This window comes from Bolinopsis microptera, chromosome 6 (genome assembly GCF_026151205.1).
Source record: "Bolinopsis microptera isolate Bmic1 chromosome 6, MBARI_Bmic_1.0, whole genome shotgun sequence".
NCBI lineage: Eukaryota > Metazoa > Ctenophora > Tentaculata > Lobata > Bolinopsidae > Bolinopsis > Bolinopsis microptera.
This window is the reverse complement of record NC_087077.1, coordinates 12,072,238-12,092,000: the sequence shown is the minus strand read 5'-3', so window position 1 is coordinate 12,092,000 and position 19,763 is coordinate 12,072,238. Positions and strand designations below refer to the sequence as shown.

Here is a 19,763-nt window from a genome sequence, read left to right as displayed (position 1 = left end):
ATTTACCCAACTTATTAGCTTGTTGGAACTGTGCCTGAACTTATTTTTTGCATTTCAACGGATAATTGACCTTATTTTCTTTACTGTCTATTTTGTCCCTGTCTATTTGTCTCGTTTGTCCCTGTCCTTTTTGTCCTTTTTGTCCTTTTTGTCCTTTTTGTCCATTTTGTCCCTGTCTTTTTGTCTATTTTGTCCTTTTTGTCCCAGTCTTTTTTGTCTTTTTTGTCTTTTTTGTCTTTTTTGTCTTTTTTGTCCCTATTATCTTTTTTTGTCCCTTTTGTCCCTCTTGTCTTTGTCTTTTTTCAGTTGTTTTTGTGCAGGGATAAAATGGACAGTGGTACCCCCCCCCTATATATACTGTTTGACATTTCCTGTAATCTTTATACTATGAGATTTGCCACAAATGTGTAGTATGGTTGTCACTCTTTAAATAGATTAGATATAAGTTGACGTGGCAAAAGAGTGTGCGTGCTGTTCGCTATTGCTCACACCAAATGGCAACCTAGTAAATGTTTTGTATGGACACCAGTCTCCATCACGATACAAAATTAGGATTGTAGAATTTATTGAATAACTTTTAGTGCAGTGGAGGTGGCGGTGTGGTGCATTAATACAGTGACAGCCTACTGATTTAGAGTTGTTTTTAAGTGAGCATGAAGAAATTGTTGGTACCAATGCTGATAGAGCTGCACCTGATGTATCCTCACGAGGTCTCTGGAGCACATTTGAACGAACATTCTTTGATGTCTGTGTTACCCACCCCAACTCACCCACATATGACAAAAAAGATATGGAACAGATCTATAAAGCTCATGAAATGAGGAAAATGAAAAAGTACAACAACAGAATCATCCAGGTGGAAAAAGGCACCTTTACCCCACTTATATACTCAACAAATGGCGGATGGGGTCCACAAGCCTCAAGATACCACAAGAGACTCACTGAAAAACTATCCCAGAAGGAGAAGACTATGCGGCTATTATGTGTTACATGCGCACCAGGATTAGATTCTCAATCCTCAGGAGCACCCTGATAGCGGTCAGGGGTGAGAGAGGGAGACGGCAATCGTATACATTGCCAGTCAGTGTAACTTCGTTTAACTTGATACCTGCCACCAATCACCATGGACTATGAATGTTTCTAGACACTATCCTTTAGATATTGAGATATTGGTATCTCAGATCACGTGTACATCGTTCCTTTTTTTATGACACAGTAATTTATTGACACTCACAGCTATAATGGGGGGGGGGTGTCATGTCCGTCTATGTCCGCCTATGTCCTGTCCTTTTTGGATTCTATGAGACAACGGACGTGTTTTTTGGGACATTGGCGGACACGGACGGACATAGGCGGACTCGGACGGACATTGGCGGACTCGGACGGACATTGGCGGACCCGGACGGACATTGGCGGACTTGGATGGACATTGGTGGACATTAGCGGACATTGGTGGACATTAGCGGACAAACATTTTGAGGACTGAAGAGTACTGAAGAGTACTGAGGAGGATGGCTGAGAAGGATGGCTGAGGAGGATGGCTGAGGAGGATGACTGAGGAGGATGACTGAGGAGGATGACTGAGAGGGAGGAGGACTCAGGAGGAGGACTCAGAAGGAAGAGGAGGAGGACTCAGGAGGAGGACTCAGGAGGAAGACTTAGGAGAAATGAGAAGGAGGACTGAGGAGAAGTGAGGAGGAGGAGGAGGAGGAGGAGGACTGAATAGGAGGAGAAGGAGGGGGACTGGGAGAGGACTGGGGAGGAGGAGGACTGATGAGAGGGATGAGGAGGAGGACCCAGGAGGAGGACTGAGGAACGAGGAGGAGGATGAATAGGAGTAGGAGGACCCAGGAGGAGGAGGAGTGAGGAGGAGGACTGAGTAGGACTGAGGAGGATGGCTGAGGAGGATGACTGAGAGGGAAGAGGAGGAGGAGGAGGAGGAGGGGGACTCAGGAGGAGGAGGAGGACTGAGGAGGACTGAGAAGGAGGAGGAGGAGGAGGACTGAATAGGAGGAGGAGGAGGGGGACTGGGGGAGGACTGAGGAGGAGGATGGAAGAATGAGGAGAAGGATGAGGAGTAGGACTGAGGAGGACTGAGGACTGAGGAGGAAGAGGAGGAGGATGAAGAGGAGGAGGAGGACCCAGGAGAAGGACCCAGGAGGAGGACTCAGGAGGAGGAGGAGGACTGGGGAGGAGAAGGACTGTTGAGGACTGATGAGGAGGACTGAGGACGAGGAGGAGGAGTAGGAGGAGGACTGAGGAGGGGAGGAGGAAGAGGACTGAGGAAGATCAGGAAGACCCAGGGGGAGGAGGAGGAAGAGTAAGCACCCTACGCGCGTGGGGTGGACTTCTGGGGTGGACTTTTATTCAGCGCGTATTTTGTAGCCTGTTCAACTTGACGTTTTGAATCGTTACTATCTCAATGTCACAGATACATAGAATGTGAGGTGATCATCTTAAAGAGAAACGTCTCAGCTTTCACCTGGTGTAAAGTTTATCTTTGTTCTCAAAATATAGCTCGCTCAGTGTGCAACAGAAGTTGACATTACAATAACCACGTCCGTGACCGGTCGTCAGATACCGGAGTCTTGCACAAAATTGGGTCCCTAAATTAAAATTTTATGACACAGTTACGATGAACTAGTGTCTAGGGAAACATTTGGTGAAAGTTTCAACTCTCTACTATAAAAATAGCGATAGTTATTGAAGATAAACCGTGAGAAACTCCCTCTTGTCGAGATCAACGCTCTAGGAACCTCCCTTCTGTACCACGTGACAACGATTAGAGCGTCACGTGGCCGTCACGTGACACAAGTGCGCGCGTTGGCTCGAACATTCTCGTGGGAAATCCTGATTGCCTGATCGATCTGGTGGGAAATCCTGATTGCTACGGAAAGGGCTGACAACCACTGTTATTTTCGTTCCTCAATTTTCCAGTTCACTTGCTCAGTGCTGTCAGTTGTTTTTTGTTTGCCCTGCTAAATAAATTTCACTCCGTCATAATCCCCTACTCCCCTATCCAATGAACTGTTTCTGTTACAGCTGCCATTCTGTTGACTTGACCCTAACTTAGTCTTATCATTGTCACTTGATAACTTTATCCGTGTGCACTTTCTCGAAACTCACTTATCTTTGCCTTAACAGACTTACTGGTCACTGCACTAGGCCCTCCTTTAAATGCAAATATCATATGAGCAGCCGATCGATTTATTGCTTGAACTGTGCATCCTTTTTTTTAAATACATTAGGTCAATTTTTCTATCGTGAAACTTAGTCACTGAAAGTGAAGACAACGCAATCTGGCTGTGCCGGTTCCCCTCTGCCTAGATCACTTAGAATATCCATAGTTAGCAATACTTTAATCGTTTAATGCAGCGATATAGCCAGTTATTAATGCCACATTGTAGATTTTAGCCTGTTCCAATCATCCTTATATCGAGTTAATGAAATTTATGAAATTGCCTACCGTTCAAATCGCTCTCTGTTGTTAGCACCACATGTAACGTCTTAGCCGTGGTACAAGAGAAACAGGGAAATCGTGAATCAGGATCTAAACCTAGACCCTACAAAATATAATAGGTGATCAGTTATCAGTCTAAATATAAAATATAGTATCAATTTATAACAGCTCTCTCTCTCGTTAGATCGGAAAGCACATGTTAAAATGCGTCTCGTTCCCGAAAACGCGCATTTATTAAATGCTAACGCCGCGCCGCACTGCACTTAGATTATCAGTTCGGCCGGCAAACAACTTTCTGTGAGGCGCAAAATCAAAAATTTCGTGTTTTCACTGTCAGAACTCGAGTGATCTAAAAACAAACTTAGTGCTCCCGGCTAATTATAAACTTGGATTACTGTATAAAAGTTATAATTTAATTTAAAAAACAATTTCTTAAAAACTGGTCATCGTGACTGGTTATTGAAATATCACGTTGCTTACTTGCCATATCTGTTTAACATTTTGTAATTTACCCGAGGTACATCTCTCAGATTTGCTCTTCTAACATTAACATTTTCATCATCAGTTTGCTGTCTAGCAATAACGTCATCTCTAATATCAATCTCAGAAGGTTCATCATTATTATCTCGTAAATTATCTGGCAGTTCAATATCAGGGTCAACTATACCAGGTTCAACTAACGGACTAACATCCTGCTGCTCACTCACTGTCTCACCTCTCACTGAAACAGGGTCTTTGTCAGATACGTTATCTTGTTGAAGAGAGATAATAGGTCTTCTCAGGCTTTGAATGTGATCAGCATGCTTCCTGATGATGCGTCCTTCATGCTCAATATCATATGTGTTGGATGATTCGCCCAGTCTTCGCACTACTGTGGCTGGTCTCCATTCTTTTCCATCAATCTGGACACGTACTGGCTGCTTTGGACAAAATATTCTAGGATTGCTCTGCAACACTTGCTCTTGTTTGTCAGCTTGCAAGTTTTCCACTTTCTCCTTGTCATGCGGCGTGAGCATGTGTAACTTAGATCTTAATGTCCGATTGTACATCATGATTGCTGGTGTCTGACCTGTGGTTGCGTGCGGAGTGTTCCTGTAAGTTAACAAGAAATTATTGAGATTCTTGTCCAAGTCTTTAGAGTCATTCCACATCTTTTTCATAGAATTCTTGAACGATTGTACCAGTCTCTCTGCGATGCTATTAGATTTAGGGTGGTATGTCGGTGTTGGAATGTGTCTTATTCCGTTTTGCTTGAAGAAAACTCTGAGTTCCTCTGAAGTAAACTGGGGTCCGTTGTCTGATACAACGACACATGGTAACCCAGTTCTAGCAAATATGTGTCTTAGAACTGTAATCAGTGCTCCTGTTTTCGTTGAGTTCATCTTAACAATGTCAGGCCACTTAGAGTAGGCGTCCTGAACAAGTAACCACATGTGTCCCTGGAATAGTCCTGCAAAGTCCATGTGGATGCGCTGGTATGGTCCAGTGGGTCGGCACCACGGATGGTCTGTTAAAGCTGGTGCTGATCTACCAAACTTGTTACATTCCACACATGTCTTTACCATGTTCTCCAAGTCTTGATTAAGATTAGGCCACCAAACATAGCTCCTCGCAATTGTCTTCATACCGCTAACCCCTGAGTGAGTCAAGTGCAACATGTCTAACACTGACTGCCTCAGTTTCACAGGTATTACCACTCGATTTCCCCAGATCAAGCATCCTTGCTCCGTAGATAGTTCGGTCTTCCTTTTCTGAAATTCTTTCATCTCTTCGTTAGTACAGTCTAGTTTTGCTGGCCATCCCTCCATAGTGTAAGCAAACACACGAGATAGAATCGGATCCTTCATCGTTTCTCTGACCACTAGTCCTGCATCTAACAATGCTTCTTCCATCGTGACCTTGAGGACTGTGTCATAAATAGTGGTCTCCTCCTTGTGTTTAGTAGGCGCTGGCAGCCTAGAAAGTACATCACAATTGGCATGATCTTTGGTAGGTCTGTACTTGATGCTATACTGATAACTCATTAAGGTCAATCCATATCGAGTTATTCTAGCTGTGGCCATCTCTGGCAGTTTCTTCTTTGGGTCAAAAATAAATGTTAATGGCTTGTGGTCCGTCACTAACTCAAAATGATTTCCCCACAAATACACATGAAATCTTGTGACCGCCCATACTATAGCTAGGGCTTCACGATCAATCTGACTGTAGTTCTTCTCGGCTTTCGATAAAGTTCGTGATATGTATTCGATCGGTCTTTCTCCTTCTTTGTCCACGTGACTCAACACCGCTCCAAGTCCTCTGCTGCTGGCATCAGTGTCAAGCTTCAACTTCTTGTTAGGATCATACAGCGTCAACACTGCATCAGAACAGAGCATGTCTTTTAATTCTTTGAATGCTACTTCCTCCTTTTTGGTCCATTTCCATGGTGATGATCTCAAACTATCTAGAGGTTCAATAACTGAACTTAAGTTGGGCAGGTATCTACGATAGTAGTTGACCGCACCCAGAAATGAAATTAGTTCGGCCAGGTTAGTCGGTGCTGGAGCTGCTTTCAAATCTGCCACCTTGGATTTTACTGGCTGTATTCCATGTCTTGATATCTGATGACCTAAATAAACAACTGAGTCCTGAAAAAACTTGGACTTAGCCCGGTTACACCGAAATCCTCGTTCCTGCAATCGTCGTATTACCTCTTGAAGATTCTGCAAGTGCTCCCGGTCATCTTTTCCTGATATCAAAATATCATCGATCCTACAGCAAACTTTATCAATGTTTTTCAACGTGTTGTCCATGGTCTCCTGAAAGATACCGCTACTACTTGACACACCGTAGGGTAATCTATTCCATTGAAATAGACCGAGATGAGTGTTTATCACTGTAAGCTTCTTGTCCTTCTCTCTGACTTTCACATGATTGTAAGCAGACTTCACATCGATAACTGAAAACTTCTGTCCTCCAACCATTGAATTAAAGCATTCTTCAGTACTCGGTAAAGGATACATCTTTGTCTCTAGGTGCTTGTTGAGGGTACTTTTGTAGTCACCGCATATCCTTAACTTTGGCCCACGCTCGACAACTACTATAGGCGTAGCCCAGGTACTGCTTTCAACTTTCTCCAAGATATTCTGATCAACCAAGGACATCAACTCATTCTTGACTTTCTCTCGTTGAGAATACGGCAAGTTCCTAGCCTTTAAGAATACGGGTTGAGCTTCTTCTTTCAGCGTGAATTTAGCTTCGACTCCACTGATCTGTCCAATTCCAGGTTTGAATATCTTGTCGTGTTTTAAACTTTCCACGTAATCCGTGATCATCTTCTCAGTTACTATTCCTTCAGAGACTTGGTTGAGAGGGTATCCTTCTTCACTCTGAAGGTCTTTGTCAATCTTTGGCTCTTCGTCTTTACCAATCTTTGACTCTTCGTCTTTGTCAACAACAGACATTACACAAGACGACTCGCCTCTCATCTCACCTAAAACATCTACTGAACATTGAGAATTACATGACTGATCACACTTCACTACACTACTACATAACTTACTACATTTAGAGGGTACATTAGACACAACACGGTCTTTTCCATTGAATAGCTGTTCCAACCAATCGTAACCACAGAAAACTTGAATCCAAGTTCTGCCAAAGAGAGTCGGAAACGGTTCCTCCACAACATACAGCTCCATGTTCTCTCTACATTTACCTTTAAAATTCACTTTAACTTTCATCTTCCCGAGTATAGACTTAATCTCGCCGTTGGCAACTTTCAGAGTGTTCTTCGTCTTTACCAGTGCATCATACACAACTGACGAACTCACACGAGCACTCTCACACAAAGCTTGTACCGTTGTTACGCTCACACTACTGCCACTATCAAACTCCATATTCAAAAAAATATCATCATTAATAGTAACTTTAACCATTGGTTTCTGACAAAAAACATTATCAATTCCAATTTCAAGTGGTTCAATAACATTACCTGACACCGTAACGTTACCTGACACATTCACGTGTCTCACTGACCACTCCAAAGAACTATTGACATCTGGACTCTGACTCTCAATTTCACTCTGCTCTTCAACATTGTGAGTTTTCTTCACAACATAACAGTTCTTCTTGATATGTCCAGTTTTCTTACATTTGAAACATTTAGTTTTGCAGTCGTCCTTAGTGTGTCCACTCAATGTACATCTCGTACATACAACTGAAGCTTTGAATTTGTTCGGCTCCCGTCTCTCCCATGATACTCTGTTAACATCACTCTCGCTCATGTTCATCTGCGCTGCTTCCTCCTCTGTCTTCTCAGCAGCTAAAGCTAACTCTACCGCTCTCTCAAAAGTTAAGTTGGCTTCCCCTAACAGCCTTTTCTTCATTTTCACACTCTTCATTCCAGCAATAAATTGATCAAGCATTCTCTCCTGAAAGTTCTCAAAGTCACAAAAGGTTGCGATTGTTTTCAGTTTGTTGATGTATTGACCAACTGTCTCGTTCACTTGTTTGCAGGAAGAAAACTTATATCTCTGAAGATGTATTGCAGGTTGCGGCATCAAGTGATCTACTAACCTCTTCTTCAGGGTGTCATAGGTGCACAATCTCACTTCATCTGGGTTGCTCAAACTCTTGATTAGCCCATACATGCCACTGTCCAAGTACGATAGGAAAACTGCGGTATTTCCTTGAGTCGCATTCTGCGCATCCGTCCTTGCTGTTTCCACTGCTGCAGCGTTGCTGTTGTCATTAACGAGTTCCGGTATTGCTGGTACCGCTCTGAATAGCTGATTGGCTTGAGCGAACAACTCAAACCTCTCAAACCATGTTCTGCAATCTGCATCTGATGTTAAGAGTTCCAACTGTCCAATAATCCTCGTCGCCATTGTAACGTCTTAGCCGTGGTACAAGAGAAACAGGGAAATCGTGAATCAGGATCTAAACCTAGACCCTACAAAATATAATAGGTGATCAGTTATCAGTCTAAATATAAAATATAGTATCAATTTATAACACCACACTGATTAACTACAATGTTCCAATTTTTTAGAATTATGTCCGACATAATTCTAATTTTTGCTGTTACAGCAGATAGTTATGGTGAAATGGCACGCAGGAATAAGTCATCCCTGTCCTCCAAAAAGCACATGAAAAGGTACTTGGTAAGCCATGTCTTTTCCAATAATAAATCCAATGTATCACAATCTGTGGACTTTTTACTCAAAAACTAGATTGATTAATTGATAATTCATTGCTGATTGTTCACGCGCCCTGTATGGAAGTATAAAAATGGTAATCCGCATACTCCAGGAAGAATTGAAGCAATCTCAAGAGAAAAGAAGGGAATCTGGATCCTTCGTCGGATCGTCACAGAGCTTAGAGGGGAGCTCTACGCTTCACTGGCCATGCAAAGCAGGGAAAGTGACGGAGGCGGAGGCACTGCTGGCTGCTGGAGCGGACATTAACAAGCTGGACAGAGCGCAGATGAACCCTTTCATGGACGCGATCAACTCAGGTAAATCATTTGACCGCCTTAACAATATGGGTTTATCTAACATTGGTAATAGTAGCAAGAGGTTTTAGTCATGCGTTTGATTACAGCACAGTGTGAAACCCTGAAGCATACGTCGAGCTCTAAACTCTGTTTTGTCTGATAATCAATTATTCGAATATTGAAGGATTAAATTTGGTAACTTGATGATCACATAATTAACAGGACAGGTCGACTGTGCTAGATGGCTGCTGAGGCAAGACGGTTGAAAGCTCCAGCCCGAGATATGGTCGTTTTGTAGGGAGAGGGGGCTAGAGTCAGTGCTAACAGCTTAACAGAAGGTAAAATCCTGAACTTTTGTTCATTGATTCTTTGAATCAATGAACAGATTCAAAGAATCAATGAACAATCGTTCAGATGTAAAAATTATTTATTCACTATTTTGCATTACATTTAGTTACAGGACTGACATGCGACATCCGTCGTTGACCTTTGTCTTTATTTCAGCAAGGTACGGAGAGCGATCCATGGCTGTCCCGATAGACCCACTCAGACTCCTGCCGGAAGATACTCCTCCGGTTGATCCAGATGAGACAGTTCTAGCAGATGATCAGTTACAGACTGAAGAACATATCCCACAGATCAATGCGTCAACATCTGCAAATGAAGGTACTTCAATCTGCTCTTCTTGTATGTGTCTTTGTGCCTGCGTCTGTGATTGTACTGAAGTGTACTCTGTGTGTTTGTGCCTGTGTCTGTCTTTGTATCGAGTGTGTGTCTCTGATTGTACTGCGTGTGTCTGTAATTGTAATGTAGTGTACTGAAGTGAACTATGTGTGTGTGTGTGTGTGTGTGTGTGTGTGTGTGTGTGTGTGTGTGTGTGTGTGTGTGTTTTTTCATAGAAGTTGTTATTTCCAAGATACGAAGTTCGAAAAGCTTGCATTTAGTAATAGACGAATTTTGCAGCTGATATCAGAATCGAAATGATGATGGTACTACACGAGATGCTCATGGAAAAGGTATCAGTTTGCTTTCCTCCTCCCACGAGCAGTACAAAGTGTGGGTTCAACTTTAATCTGATAGAAGATATCTATGCGGAACCCAAGCCCGGCTATGTCTGTACATAATAACGAAAGAAAGCGGTAAGTTTTTAATCATGTAAATGTTCGGCCGAACGTTTGCTTTCATTTTAGACTAGTGACGAAAATCAACAATCGTTTGCCAGTTTGGTTAGTAAAGTCGACAAAAAATAGTCCATTCCCCAAGGCCATGATATTCGAATTCTGCCCGTTGAAATCGGCCACTCTGATTTTTATCATTGAACTTTGCATTGATGACATGTTCATTCTCTACAGGTTATGCTGCGAGGGCGTTTAGCTCGATAGATGTTGAAAATGCCCACAGCATTATAAATCATTTGGACCGCCGAGGGGTCCAAAACTCCTCAATCGAAGAGCTTAGTAGACATGTCAGCTACCTACAAAGACTTCAAATTCTCAGGAAAACCTCTCTAGGACGGTAATACATTAACTTGTTTAGTTAATAAATTTAATAAGTAGATTTTGAGTGATGATTACTCAATACTGATATCGAGGTACCATAAAAAGGGTATATAAACTTATCACTTATGCTTATATGCTTATACTCTTATACTATCAATGAATATCAAATCGCCTTCTCTAGTTATCAAACCCAACATAAATTAAATCTCTGCCTACAAGGACTATTCGATATTTACAACAGACCGAGTGAATGTCTCAATCTTTTCAGGAAGCTTTATACTCCGACATCCACAATTTACCACGCCCCTGAGACCGACAAAGGTCTTTCTGATAGATTGACTTCCAGCCAATTCGATCTATCGAAGCCGAGTGGGAAGAACTAAGAACTGAAACCCATGGTCGCAACGATGCTCCTCGCGGACAAGGGAGAGTTAGGGCCATCGGTGGTCACAAGACTGCAGAATATTTATTTTTTAAGCGTTGAGGTTGTCACGAAAGCGTACTGTAACGGGACTGTATCAGATTTGAGGGATTTGATTTTGTGATTCGCAGTTCACGTGATTTTATTGTGATCTTAGACTGTAAAAACTATAAAGGTTCAAGTTGAACTATCGTCGCCATGATTATGTATTTTGGAACTGTTCACGTTGATATTGCTTCGTTAATCAGCAGTCTTCCTTGTATATTGTTCCTTGTATTGGTTACCTTCTACTGTGTAATGCAGCTACGATCAACGATACTTAGCTAGTACATTCATAGTAACTGCACTGAGAAGAGTAAAAAATTTGAGCTTTGACGGAATAACATTTCCTTGTTTTTAGATACGGTTACTATTCTAGTGAGGGGTTCATAGCTGACCATTAAGGTCTTACTCACAATAATTTGTGCTCTGATATTGGCCGTACTGACTGCTGTTGAAAAAGCCACGCCATCAGATGCGCGTCACGAGAGTCCACCCCACTACGTACAATGCAAAATTTGAAATTTTCCCAAAAACTTCTGATTAAGCTAGTTTGTTTTCAATAACTTTTGCAATATTAACAGTAGACCCTTCAAATTTTCACCAAATGTTTCCCTAGACACTAGTTCATCGTAACTGTGTCATAAAATTTTAATTTAGGGACCCAATTTTGTGCAAGACTCCGGTATCTGACGACCGGTCGGGGACGTGGTTATTGTAATGTCAACTTCTGTTGCACACTGAGCGAGCTATATTTTGAGAACAAAGATAAACTTTACACCAGGTGAAAGCTGAGACGTTTCTCTTTAAGATGATCACCTCACATTCTGTGTATCTGTGACATTGAGATAGTAACGATTCAAAACGTCAAGTTGAACAGGCTACAAAATACGCGCTGAATAAAAGTCCACCCCAGGAGTCCACCCCACGCGCGTAGGGTGGTAAGAGGAGGAAGCATCTAAATGTTATTTCCATTTTTGTCCGTTTTTGTCCATTTTTGTCCGTTTTTGTCCGCTCTATTTTATGTCCGTTTTGAAAATATAGGGTACCGAACGGACAAAAAACATGATCCCCCTATAACAGCAAAAATTGAACATTTTATTTAGCAATTTAGGTGTCCATTAATGTCCGCCTATGTCCGCCTATGTCCGTCTATGTCCGCCTATGTCCGCCTATGTCCGTCTATGTCCGCCTATGTCCGCCTATGTCCGCCTATGTCCTGTCCTTTTTGGATTCTATGAGACAAGCGGACATAGACGGACGTGACACCCCCCCCCCCCCCCTATAATTTTAATCATTGAATCAGTATTTTTTCCCGATCCATGACTCAAAGTGCCGAAGGCACAAAAGAGTCAAGGACAAGGGTTAGCGAACGAGGTTTTTTTGTATATGGTAGCTTTCGTCCGTACCTGCGAGCGTGCCTGCGAGCGAGCGTACGTGTCGCCCACGTGTCTGCCTGCGCAAAGTTATTTTGCGCGAAAATCTGAATTTAACAATTGTTGGCGCGCGGTGCTGAAATGTTCAAGTACATTGTTAATTTCACCAGGTACGCATGCCGCTAGGGACTAATTGATAGCATAGTATTATTATTTTGAGTTAGTATTACTATTTTGCACAGGTCCGTGTCAGGTTGCATAAACAATAAACATAGTCATATGGTTACATAGAAATATACACGATTTTCAAATTAAATATGGAATTATATCAACTGGGCGGCGCTCGGCCTGTCACTCCGCCATATCTGCATGCTTATAAACAGTAAAGACTGGGGTCCCTAGATGGTATGGAATATGATCAAATACTCAAACACGGATCGGGAAATTGAGCGGCCATCCACAAAAGAAAAGCGGCCGCATTTCTTGTTATCTGTGCTCTGCGTAATGCATCACATGAATCAGTTTTTAATCTATTAACTTATTACACATTTGTGCTCTGCTTTAGCATCACTTGACTATTTTAAAAAAATTGTTTGTTCAGGCCATGACCTAATAGTCAGCCAATTGGCCATTGCTGAAATTGAATGTAATTTATTCATTCAGGTCTACTATATTTTAAGTGAGCATAATGGGTATATTTTTGGACCTAAAGGCTTTAGTATGGCAACTTTAAAATTGGTTCTTTTAATCATTTATTAAATATCAGTTTAAAAATATATAAATCTGGAATCTGTTCACACTGTAAACCAGTCCTATAAAAATTTCAAAAACCCTGTTAAATTAAATATTAAAAACGTCTCAATAATGGAAATAGTCATACAATTAAGAAATTTACCAAATTCTTAATATCTACCTAAGAGAAAAATACCTAGTCAATGTCTACCTGTAAAACACTAAATATTAGGTTAAATACATTTAACAGGTGATACTCGTAAAATATCTGTTCCATATATTCCAAATATCTGTTCCATATATTGGACGAGTCCAACTCGGCGTGCGTCCTGGTAGGTTGTAAACCTACAAAAATACATAGGTGGTGGAGTCAGCACACATTTAATAATTGTACCGTAAGATTTTGATTTTTTTGTTGGGGACTGGCCCGTGGTACCAGCCAATGTTTACTCAAACAAGAATTGCGCCCGTTGTTTCGTTTTGGCGGACGCTAGATTTCCGTTCACTATATTTATAAATATAAGCTCTAATCAGCTCACTGCATAATAATAATATACACATAGTACACTATACTACGAGTACGCATGCCACGTACAAATTGGGCTCATTACCTAATACTATACATTAATTAATACACTCACGCCGCGCATTTATTGACATGCTAGCTACACATACATCATATCTCCGCAAGCAATACTCGCGCGCTGCACTGCGCGCTAGTTGTCATGGTAACTAACGAAAGGACGGACGACATATTTAAACCCACCTATCTCGTTCTCCAAAATCCACGTTTTTCTGCAAAAACGTCCATTCGTAACCTTTCACTATTGTCTTTTTACAAAAGAGTGTGAACGGAAAAAATATATATAATATCAATGGTAATAAGAAAATCATCCCCGTGGGGCACATGCATAAATATAAAATGTTAAGGAAATCTCAAACTATTCAATTTAGACTCTACCGGTAAAGTATGCAATGCAGGTTTATAACTTAAAGTTTAATTTTCTAATGGTTAATAGGTAAAGATTAAAAACAGTAAAACAAGACTGAGCACTTCAAAATTTGTAGAATTTGTAACTTGATTTGAAATACGCGGCGATAAAAAAGAATGTCCAATGTTGGCAGTGTAAATGATGAGATATGCGACGTTTATTGAGTGATGCATAAGTGTGTGCATATAATCTAAGATGTAGAGACAAGGTTATTATCGGCATTTTGGTTTATGTTACCCTTTGATTTTCTTAGTCCTGTTATACAAAATAACATGAAATTAGGCCATTCGTCTTCGATGTTTTCATTTTGCTGATCGATGAGCATAGTTTTTATACAAGTTTTGTAAATGTTCAGGTTAAATAGACTAGGCGGGGAAGTTGCTGCAACATTATATCGGTTTATTGCTAATAATGGACCTTTAAAAAATACTGAGTTGTTGTAGGGGTGTTGACCATACTTTTCTGACCATTGTGTAGTGAGAATAGAATCCGTGTTAGTATTAAATAATGGTGCGCTTTTGGGAATTGTTTTCTTGAGAGACAATGGTACTAGATTAGGAAAGTTTTTCAATTTATGCATTAAAATGAGTGCGTTCTTTACAATGATACTGTGTACTGTCAATATTTTATGTAAATAAAAGCCAGACTTAGTACTTGCTGGGGGGATACCGTCCTTGTACCAGTAATTGACGAAACCAGGTAATACTGCACGAAGGCCCATTTTCTGTTTTACAAAAAGTGATTCAATATGAGACTTAGCAGCAAAACCCCATACAAGGCTGCAATAATTAAGGTGTGACTGCACAAAACTTTGATAAATTTGAAGACGTGCTTCGAGAGGCAGATATTTTTTAAGTTTGTACATGACTCCTATGTATCTGGACATTTTCATTTTCATGGCAGAGATATGATAGGACCAGTTTAGTTTATCATCTATTATAACTCCTAAAAAACGGGCTTCTGTTTTTCTCTCAATTGTGACACCAGAAATTGTCACATCACGATAATTAAGATTCCTTTGTCGAGAGAAGATCATATAATTTGTTTTCTTAAGGTTGAGAGCTAAACCATTATTGTTATATATTCTAGTAATTTATTGTATGATTAACCGATATACTATTCAGGATGACTACCTGGGTTTTGGTTTTGGTTTAGCTTTTAGCTTTTAGTCTTGCGTTTACCTTGTCACAACGATTCAAAACAATGGCGACGAGTCTGGTTTCGAACTTACGCTTATCCAAGGAAACTGATTGTGTCAGAGAGTGGCTGGAAATCTTTGAAAACGCCGCTTCTGTGTTCATTTTCGCACACGCAGATAAGTTACCAGATGACGCAAACGAGAAAACTGCTAAAACTGCAGAACTCATGAGAACACTGTTAACAGTCAATCTGGGGCCTGACGCGTTGAAGAAGTTGCGTGCATTTACATTTCCAGCTGAAATTAAAGACACTGACTACGCTACCCTGAGAAAAACTCTTGTTGATCGGTTATCACCCAAAACAAACATTGTAGCTCAACAGCAGAAGTTTATGACTTTGAATCAGATTGCTGGTGAATCCTTATGTACTTTTATGTCACGATTGAAGGAAGCTGCTAATGTTTGTCAGTTCGGTGATTTGTTTGATTTAATGGTGCGTACACGTTTTGTGGCTGGACTATCCTCTGATAGGATACGTGCTGAACTCATATCAGAATCTGCTACCAACGACACGTCTGCCAGCCTGTTTGATAAAGCTCAGACGAAGGAGAATGCTCTGCAAAGTTCAATGTCAGTCACAACACACTATGTTCAAAAACCCGGGAAGTTTCAAAAACCTCAAAACTCTAAGTTCCATCAGAAGGCCGACCTTAGCATTGTTTGTTCACGTTGTACTGTTCGTGGTCATGTTGCGAAAAACTGCAAAGTTCGTTGCAGAAACTGTCGCAAACCCGGACATATCGCGAAGAACTGTCGTTCAGCTAAGAAGCAATCCCATTGTGTTGAAGGGATTGGTGATCATGATGATGGCAACGCTTGCGCTGCTGATTATGGGTACACACATCAAGAGTCGGAGAACACGTTGTACTGCGTGGAGACGGCTGATCCTGTCCAGATTCCAGTACAGACTCCTGTTCCCGATGGTACTCTTCCTGCATCAGTTGTTAGTAATTTATCCAGTTGTATTGATTGTAATCAGAAACCATTTCTTAAAGTTAAGATTAATGATAAGATTTTGAAAATGGAGTTAGATACTGGTTCATCTTTAAGCTGTATAAGTAAGTCTGATTTTGCTAGACTAGGACTAACTGATTGCCAGATTGTTCCATGTTCCCAGAAATTGCGAGTAGCTAATTTTAATTGTGAAAGCATTCACTGCAAGGCCCTTGTAAACGTTGAATTTAGAGGCAAGAAATGGATTTTACCACTATATGTAGTCGATTGTCGGTTTCCCACACTCCTAGGTCGAGAGTGGATCATCCAGATGTTTGGTAAAGACTGGTTGGATCATATGATAGGACTTGTTGATGTTGAGCAATCTTACGCTGTCTCCAAGTTTCAGAGAGATGAATTTGTTAGTGAGATACTCCGCAGTCCTGTGTTCGATCCTGGTGTTGGAACTGTTAAAGGATTCGAAGCTTGTCTACAATTTAAGCCTGATGCGAGAGCAAAGTTTTGCAAGGCAAGGCAGGTCCCATTTGCCATCGTAGACAAGGTTGGGAAAGCCATAGACGAGTTAGTGAAGAATGGACAGCTGATTCCAACAGAGCACTCAGACTGGGCTTCACCCATAGTTCCTGTCATGAAAGCGGATGGTACGATTCGCATATGTGGTGACTACAAGACTACCGTAAATCCTAATCTTGACACAGCTATTTACCCACTTCCTACGATAGAAGATTGCTTGAGTAAGATTGTCGGAGGTAAACTGTTTACTAAGCTGGATATTAGAGCCGCTTATAATAGTTTGAAGTTGAGAGAATGTGACCAAAAGATTGTGACTTTGAACACACACAAAGGATTGTTCAGTCCTACTTCTCTACCATTCGGTATTTCATCTGCCGGACCGATATTTGAACGCAAGATTGATGATACCTTGAGAAAGACAGAGAACACAGCATGGCGTGTTGACGACATTCTAATAACTGGACCTGATGATGAGAGTCACATGAAGAACGTGAGAACGGTGATTACAGCACTAGAGAAAGAAGGCTACAAATGCCGGCTAGACAAGTGTGTTTTCATGGAGCCTAAGGTTACATTTCTTGGCCATGAAGTATCTGCTGACGGGATAAGACCGCTGAGTTCGAAAGTTGAAACCATAGTGAGAGCACCGTATCCTACTACTAGAGCGGAGATGATATCATTTCTTGGTGGTGCACAGTACTATTCACGTTTTATTCCCAACATGTCAACAGTTGTTGAACCACTTAACCGTTTAAGACCCGCTGACAGTATTTTCCACTTTGGAGATAGAGAAAAGAGAGCTTTTGATGAGTTAAAAGCACTGTTATCGTCTGACTTGGTTCTAACAGTCTACAACCCTGAGCTGGAGTTAAAGCTTGACACGGACGCTTCATCCGTTGGTTTAGGAGCTGTTATGTCACATATTGATGAAAATGGGACAGAGCGACCGATCGAGTATATATCTCGAACTCTGACGAAATCTGAGAGAAACTATTCCATGATAGAAAAAGAAGCATTGGCAATAGTTTGGGCGACTAAGAGACTGCACCGTTATCTTTTTGGACGACCGTTTACCCTAGTTACAGACCACAAGCCGCTGGAATCTATCTTTCACCCTAGTCGTGGGATTCCTAGCATGGTGGCAGGTCGTTTACAACGATGGTCATTGTTCCTAAGCGGTTACACTTACAAGATCCAGTTTCGACCCACTGGTAAACATTGTAATGCTGATCTATGTTCCCGTTTTCCACTGCCTTTAGACACATCGGCAGAGACGAGAGAGTTTGATGACGAGTTAACAGAGGAGTTTGAAATGAAACCTCTAGATACTGTTTTCAGCGTGCACTACTTCGGTGATGACAAACCTTTGATTGACGCTGAGTTAATAGCTAGTCACACAAGAAGAGACAAGACACTTGGTCGAGTGTTACAGTTTGTTAAAGACGGCTGGAACGAGAAACCCCCTGTTGATGTCGAGCTGAAACCGTTTTACACACGTCGAAACGAGTTGTCAGTAGACCAGAACTGTATTGTCTGGGGATCTCGAGTTGTTATTCCAGAGAGTATGAGAAAGAGCGTGCTTTCAATGCTTCATGCAACACACATGGGCATTTCACAGACAAAAGCACTAGCGAGAGGCTATGTTTATTGGCCAAACATGGATGCTGAGATCGAGAAAATGGTTAAACTATGTGAACCATGTCAACTAAACCAGAAGAAACCCGCTAGATCTACACCACACCCATGGGCTAAAACTATGGAGGCTTGGGAGCGGATTCATCTAGATTTCTGTGGACCCTTTCTTGGATCTATGTGGCTGATAGTTATCTGTTCGTATTCAAAATGGTTAGAAGTTGTTAGAATGACGAACATTACAAGTAAGAGAGTGATTCAAGAGTTACGAGATATCTTTAGCCGTTGGGGACTACCCAAGATACTAGTGTCAGACAATGGATCGAGTTTAACTTCAGAAGAGTTTAAAGTATTCACGAATAATAACCAGATTCGACACGTGCTTATTCCTGCTTACTCACCTGCAAGTAATGGACAAGCAGAAGTTGCAGTCGGACTGTTTAAAAGAGCTATGAAACGGATGATCTTGAAAAACCCTGACGTTATGTGTAACCTGGCTGATTGGCTGCTAAACTACCGCAACACACCACACACCACTACCGGAGTAGAGCCTGCAGTTGCGATGATGAAACGACGGACGAGAAACGCCTTGAGTTTTCTACACCCGAGTTCGAGTAGTAAGTTTGCCAAAGTTGCTTTAAACGATCAGAACACGATTGCTGAATCGAGACTTCGTGATCTGAAGATTGATGACACTATATCGTTCTATGATGAGAACAAGAAGTGCTGGAGAAACGGTGTTATCGAGGGTAAGGAAGGTACCAAAGTGCTACTGATCAAGACACCTGATGGAGTCTACCGCAAGCATTTGGACCAGGTAATCAAGAGATCTGTTGTGTCAGAACCGTTGCAACAAACAGATCCGGATACACCACGAGTTGAGCTGGAGATAAGAGATGAGCAGAGCTCTACAGCTATTGAGGGTGATTTCAAGAAGACAGCTAGCTTACCTGAGAGTACAGAGCCGGAAACTTCGATTATAGTTGGTAATAATCCAAATCTACCAGCTGAGCCTGACCATAAGGCAGCCGTTGAACCTATAATCAATGCACAACCTGTACTTAAACCACGTGAGCTTGCCATAGAAATTAAACGTAGCACTATGAAACCTAACATTGTTAGAGAGCATGAATTGCAACAACCTAATTTGCTTCTGCCAGCAAACTTTGCACGTGATAGTAAACCACCAGATAGGCTAAGTTACCGCAAACTGGGAGGAACATAAAACACGTTTCATTATCACATTTTATGACAGTTGTTTTATTTTGAATGTGTAAATCTAACCACACATTAATCCAGTTAAATTATCCAGATCAAACATAAAGTTATAAATATTCCCTGTCACGTTTATGTTTTGAAGAGAAACACGTTATTTTTTGTTTTAAACGGAATGCGCTAAGTTTTAAATCGTGTAGCGAGCGCAACACGTTTCACTATTTTCACGTGAGTTCACTTCACACTTTTGTAGAT

The 19,763-nt window shown here is 41.4% G+C and overlaps 1 protein-coding gene and 1 long non-coding RNA gene across 2 annotated transcripts; both read left to right on the top strand.

The window, feature by feature from the left end:
- The first annotated feature begins 8,933 nt into the window (after positions 1-8,933).
- On the top strand, positions 8,934-10,010 carry LOC134817303 (uncharacterized). Its single transcript, XR_010160518.1, has 4 exons — positions 8,934-8,957; positions 9,159-9,274; positions 9,441-9,602; positions 9,900-10,010. It is a non-coding gene; the product is annotated as an uncharacterized LOC134817303 (long non-coding RNA).
- Positions 10,011-15,198: 5,188 nt separating this feature from the next.
- On the top strand, positions 15,199-19,518 carry LOC134817400 (uncharacterized protein K02A2.6-like). Its single transcript, XM_063826539.1, has 3 exons — positions 15,199-15,764; positions 15,912-16,137; positions 16,312-19,518. Exons 1-3 carry the CDS (start codon positions 15,199-15,201, stop codon positions 19,516-19,518), a joined length of 3,999 nt encoding a protein of 1,332 aa, XP_063682609.1.
- The last annotated feature ends 245 nt before the right edge of the window (positions 19,519-19,763 follow it).

What these genes read in the sequence shown, in the direction of transcription:
- LOC134817400 (XM_063826539.1), top strand. Translation starts at nt 15,199, where the DNA reads ATGGCGACGAGTCTGGTTTCGAACTTACGCTTATCCAAGGAAACTGAT. An exon ending in AATGCTCTGCAAAGTTCAAT is followed by an intron (nt 15,765 to 15,911) that starts GTCAGTCACAAC and finishes AGTTCGTTGCAG; the next exon opens with AAACTGTCGCAAACCCGGAC. An exon ending in GTACTCTTCCTGCATCAGTT is followed by an intron (nt 16,138 to 16,311) that starts GTTAGTAATTTA and finishes CCATGTTCCCAG; the next exon opens with AAATTGCGAGTAGCTAATTT.